A 12972-nucleotide genomic window follows, 5' to 3' on the forward strand; every position below is an offset into this window, starting at 1 on the left:
CCTGCTCCAAAGCTGTGCAGCACGGCTGAGGGCAGGCCCTTAGTGGACACACACACACACACATACACACACGGCACCTGCTCTGAGCCTCCAAAGCGAGGCTGAAAGCAAGACACCAGCAGAAACACACACACACACACACACACACACACACACACACACACACACACACACACACACACCTGTCCACTCGAAACACGGAACCTGCAACGTGGTTGGGTGTGGTCCACTGCAGACACATATACATACACACACAGAGCCCCTACTCTGAGCCTCCATGGCGTGACTTGGGACAGGACCCCAGCAGACACACACACACACACACACACACACACACACACACGTGCGTGCGCGCGGGGCGCCTGCTTCAAACCTCAGAAGGGTGGCTAGGGGCAGGCCCCCAGTGGACACACACAAGCACACACACACAAACACACAGGGCGCCTGCTCTGAGCATCTGAGGTGGCTAGGGGTAAGCCCCCTGTGGCCACACACACACACACACACACACACACACAAGCACACACACACACAAACACACACAGGGCACTGCTCCGAGCCTCTGAGGCGCGGTTTCAGGCAGGCTCTCAGCAGACATGCACACACACATGCACACACACACAAGGCGCCTGCTCTGAAGCTCCACAGTGCAGCTGGGGGCAGTCCCATAGTGGACACACACAAACACACACATACACACACAGAGCGCCTGATATGAGCCTCTGAGGCGCAGCTGAGGGCAGGCCCCCAGTGGACTCACAAACACACACACACACACACACACACACACACACACACACACACACACACACAGGACACATGCTCTGAGTCTCCATAGCACGGCTGGTGGCAGGCCCCGAGCGGACACACACACACACACACGGTGCCTACTCTGAGCATCTGCAGTGCAGCTGGGTTCAGGCCCCCATTGGACACACACACACACACACACACACACGGGGCATATGCTCTGAGCCTCAGTGGCCAGACTGTGGCATAGGCCCGTGGGCCTAAAGTGTCAGTAGGACATTCCCTAGGGCTCCTGGACTGTGAGAAGGGGCATTCTGGGCTGAGAGACCCCCCCACCCACACTGCACGAATTTTGTGCATTGGGGCTTAGTATGGAAATAACCAGAGTGTCCTTTGATAGGTGATTGGATAAAGAAGATATGAAATATATATATATGTATACACACACACACACACACACACACACACAGGAATTCTATTCAACCATAAGAAAAGAAAATACTACCATTTGCAACAAGTGTACAGATCTTGAGAATATCAGGCTAAGTGAAATAAGCCTGATAGAAAAAATCAAGAGCCATGCTATTTCATTCATATCTATCCTATCTAATAAAAGACAAAAAGGGTAATTAACCATACCTCCACTATGCATCCCATTGGCTAATCAGGATAATATGCAAATTAACCACCAACAAAGATGGTGGTTAATTTGCATATGCAGGCTCCAAGCTGTGGAGTGAAGCCAAACAGCCCCGCCACTGAGCAGCGAGGCCTCACCACCCTGGTTTCAGTGGAGCCGCGAGGCCTCCCGGCACTGGGATCAGCAGAGCCGCGAGGCCTTCCGGTCCCTAGAGCAGCGTGACAGGGGGCGGTGCCAAACCCCCGATCAGCCCTGCTCTGTGCCTGACAGGGGGCAGCGCCCCAACCCCCTGATTGGCCGGCTCTGTGTGTGACAGGGGGTGGTGCCACAACCCCCCCATTGGCCCTGCCTTGAGAGTGACAGGGAGCGGTGCCCAATCCCCCAATTGGCCCTACCCTGAGTGTAACTGGGGGTGGCATCGCAACCTCCTGATCCACCCTGCTCTGTGCATGACAGGGGTTGGCGCCCCAACTCCCCAATCGGCCCTGCTCTGAGCCCGACCAGGGGCTGCACCTAGGGATTGGGCCTGCCCTCTGCCACCCGGGAGCAGGCCTAAGCCAGCAGGGCGTTATCTCCCGAGGGGTCCCAGACTGCGAGAGGGCACAGGCCAGGCTGAGGGACCTCCCCTGCCCCCCGAATGCACAAATTTTTGTGCACCGGGCCTCTAGTATATATATATAAAAGGCTAAGCAACCAGCCAAACAGCCAATCAGCCAGTAGGTATGACCCGCACTGACCACCAGGGGGCAGATGCTCAATGCAGGAGCTGCCGAGTGACAGCAACTTTGCAGAGTGCCCTCTCACACTCCAGGACCCCATGGGGGATGTCAGACTGCAGGTTTCAACCGGATCCCCACAGGCCAGGCCAAGGGCTCCCACCTGCTGGAGGGAACTCGCTCACTCCACAGATGCCCTTCAAGCCCTGGCACTGCCCCAGGTACAGCCAGCTGGGGAGGGACCATGGGTGGTTGGCTCCAGGGCATGTCTGGCCATCTCACCCAGTACCACCCTGCTGGCCACCTTCTAATTAATTTACTTTCAATGTACACAAATCTGTGCACCAGGCCTCTAGTGTGGGATATAAAACTGAAAGCCACAAATGAACAAACAAGAAAGACAAACAAAAACTCATAGACACAGACAGCAGTATGGTGGTTATCAGAGGGAGGAGGTGTGGGGGTAATAAAAGGTAAAAGGGTTCATATATATGGTGACAGAGGAGATTTGTCTTTGAGTGGTGAACACACAATGCACTATACCAGTGATGGTAAACCTAGGACACGCGTGTCAGAGGTGACATGCGAACTCATTTTTTTTGGTTGATTTTTCTTTGTTAAATGGCATTTAAATATTTAAAATAAATATCAAAAATATAAGTCTTTGTTTTACTGTGGTTGCAAATATCAAAAAAATTCTATATGTGACACGGCACCAGAGTTAAGTTAGAGTTTTTCAAAACGCTGACACACCGAGCTCAAAAGGTTTGCCATCACTGCACTATACAGATGATGTGTTATAGAAATGTACATTTGTAACCTATATAATTTTAGTAACCAATGTCACCCCAATAAATTTAATTTTAAAAAATTCAAAAAAAGAAAGGTCATTTGTGGGAAACTGTTTATTGCCTTCACTATCTAATAAGCATAGACAGAGAACCCCCCCGAATGCTGGGTGCCTTTGAAGTCCTAGCAAAGGTTGGAGCTAGGGGCCACCTCTGTTTGTCCAGACAGTGGTAGCTGAAACAACTCCCCCATTTATTATTATGTAAATCCTTGCTGATGGGCTATTCTGCCTGTTGCCAGGGATTGCCTGCCTAAGGGCTATGCTATGGGTGCATCCCAGGATCAATAAAAGCTTGGTGAGGCGTGAGCACGGGAGGAAGTCCTTCCCCTTGAGTTGGACTTGCCCGCCTGGTCCCCCAATATTTCCAATTATCTCTTGTCTTTTCATTTTCATTTGTGTGCGGCTCTGCTTCCAGTTCCTGAACCCTGACCCACGCAGGATGTGGGAAGGAAACCCTCAACAGTCATTCTAGAATGAATTGGTATGGGAGGCTTCATGAAAGAAGTGGGACTCAAGTTGTAATATGTCACTCTTCTCAAATCAGAGGAAAGCCTACAGAACCCGGCTACTTTTCTGACTTCATCTCCTACCACTGTCCCCTCACCCCTCCTCTGACTTTTTCATGTCCTTAAAAATATCAAGTATTTTCCTGTCTCATAAAATCTGCTTTTACTGTTCCCTGTGATTCAAGCGTCCTTTCCTATAATATCTATATACTCACTTCCTATAAGTCTCTGTTCTGTTCAATTTCTTAATATCTTAGAGCCCTTCCCTAATCATGCTATATATAAAATATTAACTCATGCCTCATCCACTTCCTTTCCCCTTATGTGTTTTGGTCTTCATAACAAGACTGTACCTGGCCCAGAGCAGATACTCAAGAAATATGTGTACAATGAATGAATTAATTAAATATGAATAATGGCAGATTCTCCCATTCCAAGCAATGAGAAAAAGCTTGACTAAATGAGCATGAGTACTGTTATCCCCATCTCCTTAGAATAGTGCCCACCTCATAGTAGGGACTTCATAAATCTATTTATATAATAGGCGAATATGCAAAGTGTCCCCACGGGAGTTCAACCAGGAGACGGGGAATTCTATCATTCACTATGATGTGCACTGATCACCAGGGGGCAGTGCAGAAAGAAGAAAGATCCTGGCCGGCAGCTACCGGCCAAGGAAGGGGGGCCCTGGCTGGAAGCCGGAAGGCCCCAATCGGCCATGATCACCAGCCAGGCCTAGGGACCCTACCCATGCACAAATTTTGTGCACTGGGCCTATAGTAGTAAATAAATAATGATGAAATAGAAGCAAAGGGAGACTAATATAATTAAAAGAAGCCTATAACCATCTTCAAAACGAATTCTTAAGGCAATTACTACATTCTTTGTATACTAATACATCTGGGTACCTAAAACATGTTTTATTTTCATTTCAGGCTATTACCAGCTTTCTCACTTTACATTCATTCCATATATGGTAGGTCCTCGGGTTAGGTCAGAGATCCATTCCTATGGCGCAACATAACACAATTTTTGCCGTAAGTCAAAACCCACCTACATAAGCACCTGCATCACTCACATGGAGCACATACACAGCAGTAATAAAGTGAAATAGTAAAATAAAAATTAAAAGAAATATAACAATTCCTGACCTTTACTTGTGGTAAATAAATAATAAAAAACATAAAGCACATATGTACATACGTCAAAATGACGGAACTTTATTTTTTTTATAAATAAATGGGAGATGGTGATATAACCACAAAACGACGTATATTGAGTCCGACATAACCCGAGGACTGTCTATATATTCTTTGTATTTTAGAGATAGTTCCTGAAATTCAATATCCTAGCTGTACGTTAAGCCAGGTATTGTTTCAAACATAAATACATTTTTAAATTTATGTTTATTGTTGAAAGTATTACAGATGTCCCCATTTTCCTCCTTTTTACCCCCTTCACCCCGTTTCACCTCCTTCCCCCATAAGCTTTCACTGCAGTATTATCTGTGTCCATGGCATATAAATTATTTGGTTAATCTCTTCCTGCCCCTCCTCCCCACTTGGCAGCTCTTTAATTTTCTGTCTTCATTTGCACTTAATCACTAATTCATCCGCCCTGCAGTCTACAATTATACTAATGATAATAGCAATCGTAACTAACATTTATGGACTTTTTGTGTTAGAAACTGTCCTGAAGGGTGTGGATATATTATCTGGTTTCAATCATACTACAGGAAACCCATGTTATCACATTTATGTATATTAACCAACTCTGATTTACTTTCTGTTCCTGGTCCAAGGCCAAACACCCGAAAACACTGAGAAATGATTACTTGCACCCCGCTTCCAGTCACCTTCTCTTTTACATTGCCTCTGGGCTCCACCCTTTCTTGAAAAGTCACTGAGTGCTCCTCCCCCTCCTTCTTGTTAAACTTTGGCAACCATGGCAACCAATGCTTCTCTCGGTAGTCCGCAGGTAACGCGACCACCAGGGGTCAGGGGTCAGGGGTCAGAGGTCCCGCGACGTAACCACGCCTGCGAAGCGTAGTAACCTGACCTCTAAGCTGAGAGCGCGCCTACCAAGGGGCGGGGCTAAAGAGCCGACGTGTGCGCGCGCAGATTGTGACCGAGCCCGGAGCTTTCGACAGTCTGAGGGGGCGAATTCGTGTTCACTGGCTAGCTGGCGCGTCTCCTCCTTCTTAGTCTCTCAGCTTTGGACGGAGCAAGTTAGGTTTTGGAAATGAAGAGTGTACGCGATTTCCTCACCAAGCCTGGTGAGCGAGACCAGCCTCAGGCAGGCTCCTCACATGCTGGGGTGGGCCGGCGGGATCCTGAGGTAAATTGTCTTTGGGCCCCGGAAGGAGTGAGGCCTGAAGGCGGTGCCTCAGGGCCGAAGTCCTGGATCCAAAAGGTTCTTGAGCAAGTAATAGACTCACCTCTCCAGTGGCTCAGTCTCTCGGACGTGACTCCTGTCTCCGTGCTGGCCGTCCAACGGTACCTGCTAGACGAGCCTGGAGACGTAATTCCCAAACTATCCCGTTATCGGTACGATATTACGGTCTCGGACGGGGTGTATCAGGAAAAGTGCTTTCTCCATCCCAGACTGAACTTTCTGGTGTCTAAAAATATTCTCAGACCTGGCATCAAAATGAGAATTTCCAGAGTCTCGTGTCTTTACAACGAGAAAAGGGTAGGCCAGGGCATCTTGTGCATTGATAATGTCGACTGTAGAAAGGAGGGGACCTCGGACTCCATTTCTTTAGCGACTCCCTTCAGAAATAGTGCGCACCAGGAGATACCGGAGAGGCCCTTAAGAGGCGGGAAGAGTCATTACCTGGCCCTGTGGAATAACGAAGATCCGTATGGAGATATCTGGTTAACGAACAAGCAACCTGAGGAATACAATTTTAACAGTAAGTAATGGGAGGGAACCACGGGATGGGGTGTAAAAATAGTTTTGGGGTGCTTATGTTAATGGGAAAGGAAGCGGGAATGGCTTGGTATTGTTTATTGGGAGTGCTAGACAGTTTTTCCTCAGCGATGGAGAGATGCTCGCTTAATGAAATTTGCACAGCCCTTGTCTTGCTTTGATTGTGTAAGTGGCTGTTCAGAAAGTGTCTGAATAATCTTAATTTTTAAAAATTACGTCTTAAACTGATCTGTCAAACCTAGTGGTGTTGCAGTCAGTAGTCCTAAGTGTTCATTGTACGTTTGACCAGTGGAACTGATCTTAACGTCATTACCGTTCCAGTTGTGGAAATAGTACTGTGTTGATTAGAGTGTCTATTGATTTCAATTAGAAATAAAAAGTTGTAAATATTTGTGGTTTTAACCTTCATTCAAAAAAGAATGTTCTATGATTTATTCCTTAATAATTTAATGAAATGCCATTTTATGTCTTTGAGTGTAGCAGTTATGTAAATAATAGCTTTTCGAACTTGTGATTTTGTGGGAAGACTTGGAATTCTCATGTTTATGTTTCTTATGACCACGGGTAATGCTGATCTGAGAAGTTCAATTCTTCTGGGTCAGAAATAGGAAGTTAACTTGAAAATGTCAGCTGGTCATCAGCAACTGCTCTAAAATATGTTTTATCTTAAAACAATGAAGTAAAGGGAATGATTATATTATGGGTATGTACATGTATGGAATGGGGAAGAAATAAAAATAGAAAAAATACAAGCAAAAGTGTTAGAGGGAGAAAGATGATAATTTCTACATTACTGCTTTTCAGGTGTTTGGGATTTTGTTTTACTTTTTGGTTTTTGTGTTGTTTTTTTTACATTGGGCTCATAATACTAGACCATAGATAATCTTACTATGATGTGTAACAGCAACAAACTTGAAAGTAAAAAGATAACTGCTTCAAAAATATGCAGTTCAAGTGATACCCAGTTGTAAGGGGGGCGGGGATATTACAGAAATGGGAAGCCAATGATTATTTAAATAACTTAAGTTTTAAAGGCAAGATAGTAGTTTCAGAGATCAACTAATGGAATGATTTTTTATCTCAGTGGTGCATTACTACTATAAGGGTTGATCATTTTTATTTTTAGAATTTAATCTATAAATGAAAAATGGTACTCTAGAAGAATTTAGGCAATAATAATTTGTAAAAATTGGATTTCACTTTTTTGATCATGAAAGTAATATATGTTCATTATTGAAACCGTATTTTTATTACAAAAGGCAATGTCCATGTGCTAAAAATCCAAAGGTTTAAAAAAGTACATTGTATTAAAAATTTAAGACCCACGTACAGTAAAATTTTGATGACAAAAATCTAGAAGTAGGTATATTGGTGTTCTTTCAGGATTGCTGTATGTTTGAAATTTTTAATAAAATGTTGGGGTGGAATGAAAGGCCCCTTTTACCTCCTTCTATGCTTTCAGCTTTCTTCTCAAAACTCCAAACTGTCCGCCATTCGGTGTGTAACTTTGAAAAAAATAATTATTTGGTGTCACATGATTTGCAATTTCCACTTATCTTAAACATTTTTAATGACATCTTCATACACTCTTCCGTGTTATGGATGTATGATGATTTATATACTCACTAGAGCCCCCATGCATGAAATTCGTGCAAGGGGCTCAGCCCTCGCAGCCCCAGTTGCCTTGGCTGGCCCTTGCAACCCCAGCTGGACGTCTGGAAGGTCATTCGGCTGTTCTATATAATATGTTGATATATGATATATACACGTAATCTATGACATATATAGGATTCCCATGTAATGAGTAATTTGTAATTTTAGGAAGTTGGTGTGCGTTTTTTTCAATTTTAGATCCAAGGCGGAACATCATTAAGATATATACATATGTGCTCACTGTGTTTAATTATTTCTGTTGAATGGATGGATTCCTAAAGTGAAATTGCTTGTTTAAATATTTGGCCCTAGCTGGTTTGGCTTAGTGGATAGAGCGCCGGCTGTGGACTGAAGGGTTCAGGGTTCAATTCAGGTCAAGGGTACATGCCCGGGTTGTGGGCTTAATCCCCAGTAAGGGGTGTGCAAGAGGCAGCCAATCAATGATTCTCTCTCATCATCGATGTTTCTATCTCTCTCCCCCTCCCTTCCTCTCTGAAATCAATAAAAATATATTTAAAAAATAAATAAACATTTCTCTTGATAATTATAAAATATCAGCCTAAGAACTTTTCAAAGATACTTTTTTTTTTACATTCTCTTTGTATGGTACCATTTTGCTATGGTTGCTTTCTTTTTGTTCACTTATATCTGATATTTTAACCACTAAAATATAATTTTGAAATTACCACGAGATATTAAGTAGGATTTTTTCTTTTTTGTATTCTAGATACCAGAATAATTTCTCTTGCTCACCTTGAAATGAGCTGGACTAAGAGAACGAATTATCCTGCTTTGCTTGTGAGAATCATGCATAAATCAAGACTGAGATACTATGGAAAACCCGATAAAAAGATGATTGAGCCATACCAGGTATAAATAAGATAAGAGAGTACATGTTAATTTAACAGTTATAGATTATAACTTACAGACTAGAATAATGTATGTTAGAATAATGTATGTTTAAATAACATTTTAACTTAAATTTAATAATTTTTAAAATGTACATAGATGTTTATTTGAAGGTATTTTTCTAATGTAATTTCTTATAAAAATAAATTCTTTTTGTGTTGACAACCGTTAATTCCTTGATCCAGCCGGTCTCCTTCACACCTTTTTATATATCTTCAACCTTTTCCTCTCTACGGTGCTTTCTATACCAGAATATAAATATACTTTAGTCTCCCATTTTAAAAAAGGAAAATAATTATCCTTTGACCTCAGATTCCTCTATTCCCTCTCTCCTCTTCAGGCAAGCTCCTTGAAGAAGTAATCTACACTAGATGTTTTCACTTAACTTGCCTGTCATTTACTTCTCAACACAATTAGTTTGGCATTTTTCTTAAACTGCTCACTCACTAGAGACCTAATTGTCAAATCCATCTGACACGTTTCTGCTATCTTGACTGTCTGTGCCAAATAATGCTGATGAGAATACTTTCTTGATTTCTGTCCTTTTTTACTTAATATTTTACTTTATTTTCACTGTTATCAAGAATCACTTTGGGTGTTTCATTCACCTTTTAAAATAAAAGTTGTGTATTTATTTAGAGAATTTGGAAAATGTAGAAATCTATATAAGTAAGACTGATAAATAATATCACCCCAAATCATACCAGAATCACTGTTTGCATTATAATGTGTTTTATTCGTTTTGTATGTATATATCATATATCCACACACACATATATTCTATATGTGCACATATCTATGATATAATGTGTATAATATATTTCATATTTATTTGTATATGTATGCATGCATGTCTTATACTTCATATGACTATGTCATTTCGTATTAAATTAACTTACAAACTGGCAATTATATAGCACATAAAATTTTATATTAGTCAACATTCTCATAAGTATTTTCTAATATCACTAAAATTTCTTCATTATGCCTTTTCATAGTTATAGATTCTTTCATATATCATAAATTATTTAGTCATTCCCCTACAGTTTTACTTCCTCAGTCTTAAAATTTTAACATCCTGTAAATAAAAGTAACAAATATGTGTGTGCTTTTACTCATCTTTTCAGACCTTTTTGGAAGTTGCTGACAATTCAGGAACTGTATCAGTGATCATGTGGAATGCCCTGTGTCCTGAGTGGTATAAATGTTTGCAAGTTGGCTTAGTTCTTCTGCTTCAAGATTATTCTGTTAAAAAGAGTTTTCCATTCAGGCTGCCGCCTCTCCCTGTGGATCCACAGATCAAACAAATTTCTACTATGGGTTAAGTATTCAGTGCATTTTGTTTCTTTTATGACTATATATTTTTTTATAAATCTGCAAAGTACCATATCAGCCAAAGACTCTTTTTTTTTTTATTGATTTTTTACAGAGAGAAAGGGAGAGAGATAGAGAGTTAGAAACATCGATGAGAGAGAAACATCGATCAGCTGCCTCCTGCACATCTCCTACTGGGGATGTGCCCACAACCCAGGTATATGCCCTTGACCGGAATCGAACCTGGGACCTTTCAGTCCGCAGGCCGACGCTCTATCCACTGAGCCAAACCAGTCTCGGCTCAGCCAAAGACTCTTAAAAATTACTAAAGCTGTTAGAACCTGACAAACCTTTAAATTCCTGTATCGATAAAATTTCCAATCAGTCACTTAATGAGTATATTTATTTATTATTGCATTTATTAAGAAAAATTATCTGAGCAATTCATTGTTTATTAACAAGCTCCACTTAGGATTACTTATTTTTATTATCTTTTATTTTTCATTATAATATTAACTTAATGACTTGAATGTAATTTTTGTTACTACGAGCTACTATTCAAAAGGGCTTTTTTGAAATAATTTCAAACTTACATAAAAATTAGAATAGTATAAAAAATTTTATATACCCTTTACACAGATTGAACCATTGCTAACATTTACCTTGCCTTTATCATTCCCTCCCCCCCCTCTCTATCTATCTATCTCTCTCTCTCTCTGTCTCTCTCTCTCTATATATATATCCTAATTTTGTCATCTGAACCATTTTAGAGTAAGTGGCAGCCATTATACATACCTCTTTACCTTTAAACACATCATTAATCTTTCAGTATGTATTTCCTAAGAACAAGAACACTCTAGTACATAATTACAATACAGTTATCAAAATCAGAAAATTTAAAATTAATACAATACTGTTATCTAACCTATAGCCAATATTCAAATGGTGCCAATTGCTGCAATTTTGAAAGGGCTCTTTCTAATTAGTATTAAAATCAAAGTTATGACATCTTTGCATCACCCTAAATATTTTGGGAGCATTAGAATTAATATATTGTGATTGCTTTAAGAGTTGGATATGATATTTTCTTGCATTTCCATTTTTCAAAATTGTGAATTACATCAATCAAAAAGTATAAGTATTGTTTTTGCTTATAATAGTTTTATACTGGACCTGTATTTCTATATATTCTAAATTTCCTAGCTAATCCGTTAAGCTTAATTACTTAGAGAGTGTTCAGACAATGTAACCTTTATTCATTGTTTCCTTAAATATATGTTTATTTTGGAAAACCTCAGATGATTAACAATAGAAGGACATGCCTGAATGAACCATAAGTTTATAGAATGTTTTTCAAAATAATTAGTAATATGGGAACTGTAAAATAAGACCCCAACAAATTACCATTTTGTGTCACTAGACTGACAAATAATAAGAAATTTGATGATACCAAAATTTGGAGAGTATGTGGATCAATGGGAAATCTTAACCACTGTTGATGAAACTATAAAAAGTTCTTTAATTTAAAATAGTTTAGAATTATCCTGCCAAGGGAAATATTTGCATATTCTACAATTCTGCATTTCCCTCCTAAGTATAATACATTAGAAAACTCTTGCTTGTGTACACAGGGAGATATGTACAAAAAGTTCATCGTGGCACTCTTTATAGTAGCAAAAACTGGAAATAATCCAGATTCTGTCAACATGATAATGGTTAAATAAAATTGAAGTATGCCAACATCCAGGAGCATTATTCAGCAATGACTATGAGAAAAAAAAAACTGCTATGTGCAACTGCATGAATAAATTTTGGGACCATAATGTTAAAGGAAAAAAGTAGCCCTAGAATACTGTATATGATATGATTCCATCCATTAGAGTTCAAAAACAAAGAAATCCAAATGGTATTTTGTTTGGACAAAAACACATAAGTGATTAAATATCCTTTTTTTAAAATTAAGTTGATGATAAAACATAAAATTTAAGGTATGTTTAACCTTTGGTGGGGAGATAAGTGGATGTGAAAATGTAGCATTAGGTAAAGAAAGCTTTTGATAATGGCCTTGTTCTTAAGTTTAGTATTGGGCTCAAAAGTATTCAGCCTATTTTTTTCCTATGCAATTTGTACACATGTATATTATTTTATGTGCATTAACTATAATATTAAAGTGATATATTTGTTTTTCAGAGATCTGCCTGAACCTTCGAGATCCTCCAACTAATATAAATATCATTCCAGAAAGGCAGGTGAAACCAGAATGGAGATTGCCAAAGTTAAATCATCGCTTTATCACAAGGTAAAATAATTTCTTATAAAATATCCTATATAGCCCTGACCAGTTTGGCTCAGTGGCTAGAGCGTCGGCCTGTGGACTGAAGAGTCCCAGGTTCGATTCTGGTCAAGGGCATGTACCTTGGTTGCGGGCACATCCCCAATAGGGCGTGTGCAGGAGGCAGCTGATTGATGTTTCTCTCTCATGGATGTTTCTAACTCTCTATCCCTCTCATTTCCTCTTTGTGAAAAATCAATAAAATATATTTTTTAAAAAAAGGGTCAGCAGGCTTACAGTCATATAAAGACTTGCATTGGGCTAGATTAGAAGATCCTATTCCAAATTCACGATGTAGCTATTGACCAGGGACTTTATTTCTCCTCCATGTGGCTCTCTCCATACTGTTACTTATTTATCTTCATGTCACA

At 40.3% G+C, this 12972-nt stretch overlaps 1 protein-coding gene across 2 annotated transcripts in view; it reads left to right on the plus strand.

The window, feature by feature from the left end:
* Window positions 1-5585: 5585 nt before the first annotated feature.
* The window catches only part of LOC102763237 (chromosome unknown open reading frame, human CXorf57), a 33651-nt gene continuing 26264 nt past the window's right edge, over window positions 5586-12972 (plus strand). Inside the window, exons 1-4 of one of the 2 annotated variants that reach the window (XM_015567915.1) lie at window positions 5586-6376; window positions 8774-8916; window positions 10083-10275; window positions 12460-12568. In XM_015567915.1, coding sequence (XP_015423401.1) covers window positions 5704-6376; window positions 8774-8916; window positions 10083-10275; window positions 12460-12568 — 1118 coding nt within the window. In that variant the 5' untranslated portion in view covers window positions 5586-5703. The remainder of the gene's footprint in view (window positions 6377-8773; window positions 8917-10082; window positions 10276-12459; window positions 12569-12972) is intronic. The other variant, XM_006769898.2, reaches the window with a different exon arrangement.

This window comes from Myotis davidii, unplaced genomic scaffold, assembly GCF_000327345.1.
Source record: "Myotis davidii unplaced genomic scaffold, ASM32734v1 scaffold2904, whole genome shotgun sequence".
NCBI classification, from domain to species: Eukaryota; Metazoa; Chordata; class Mammalia; order Chiroptera; family Vespertilionidae; genus Myotis; species Myotis davidii.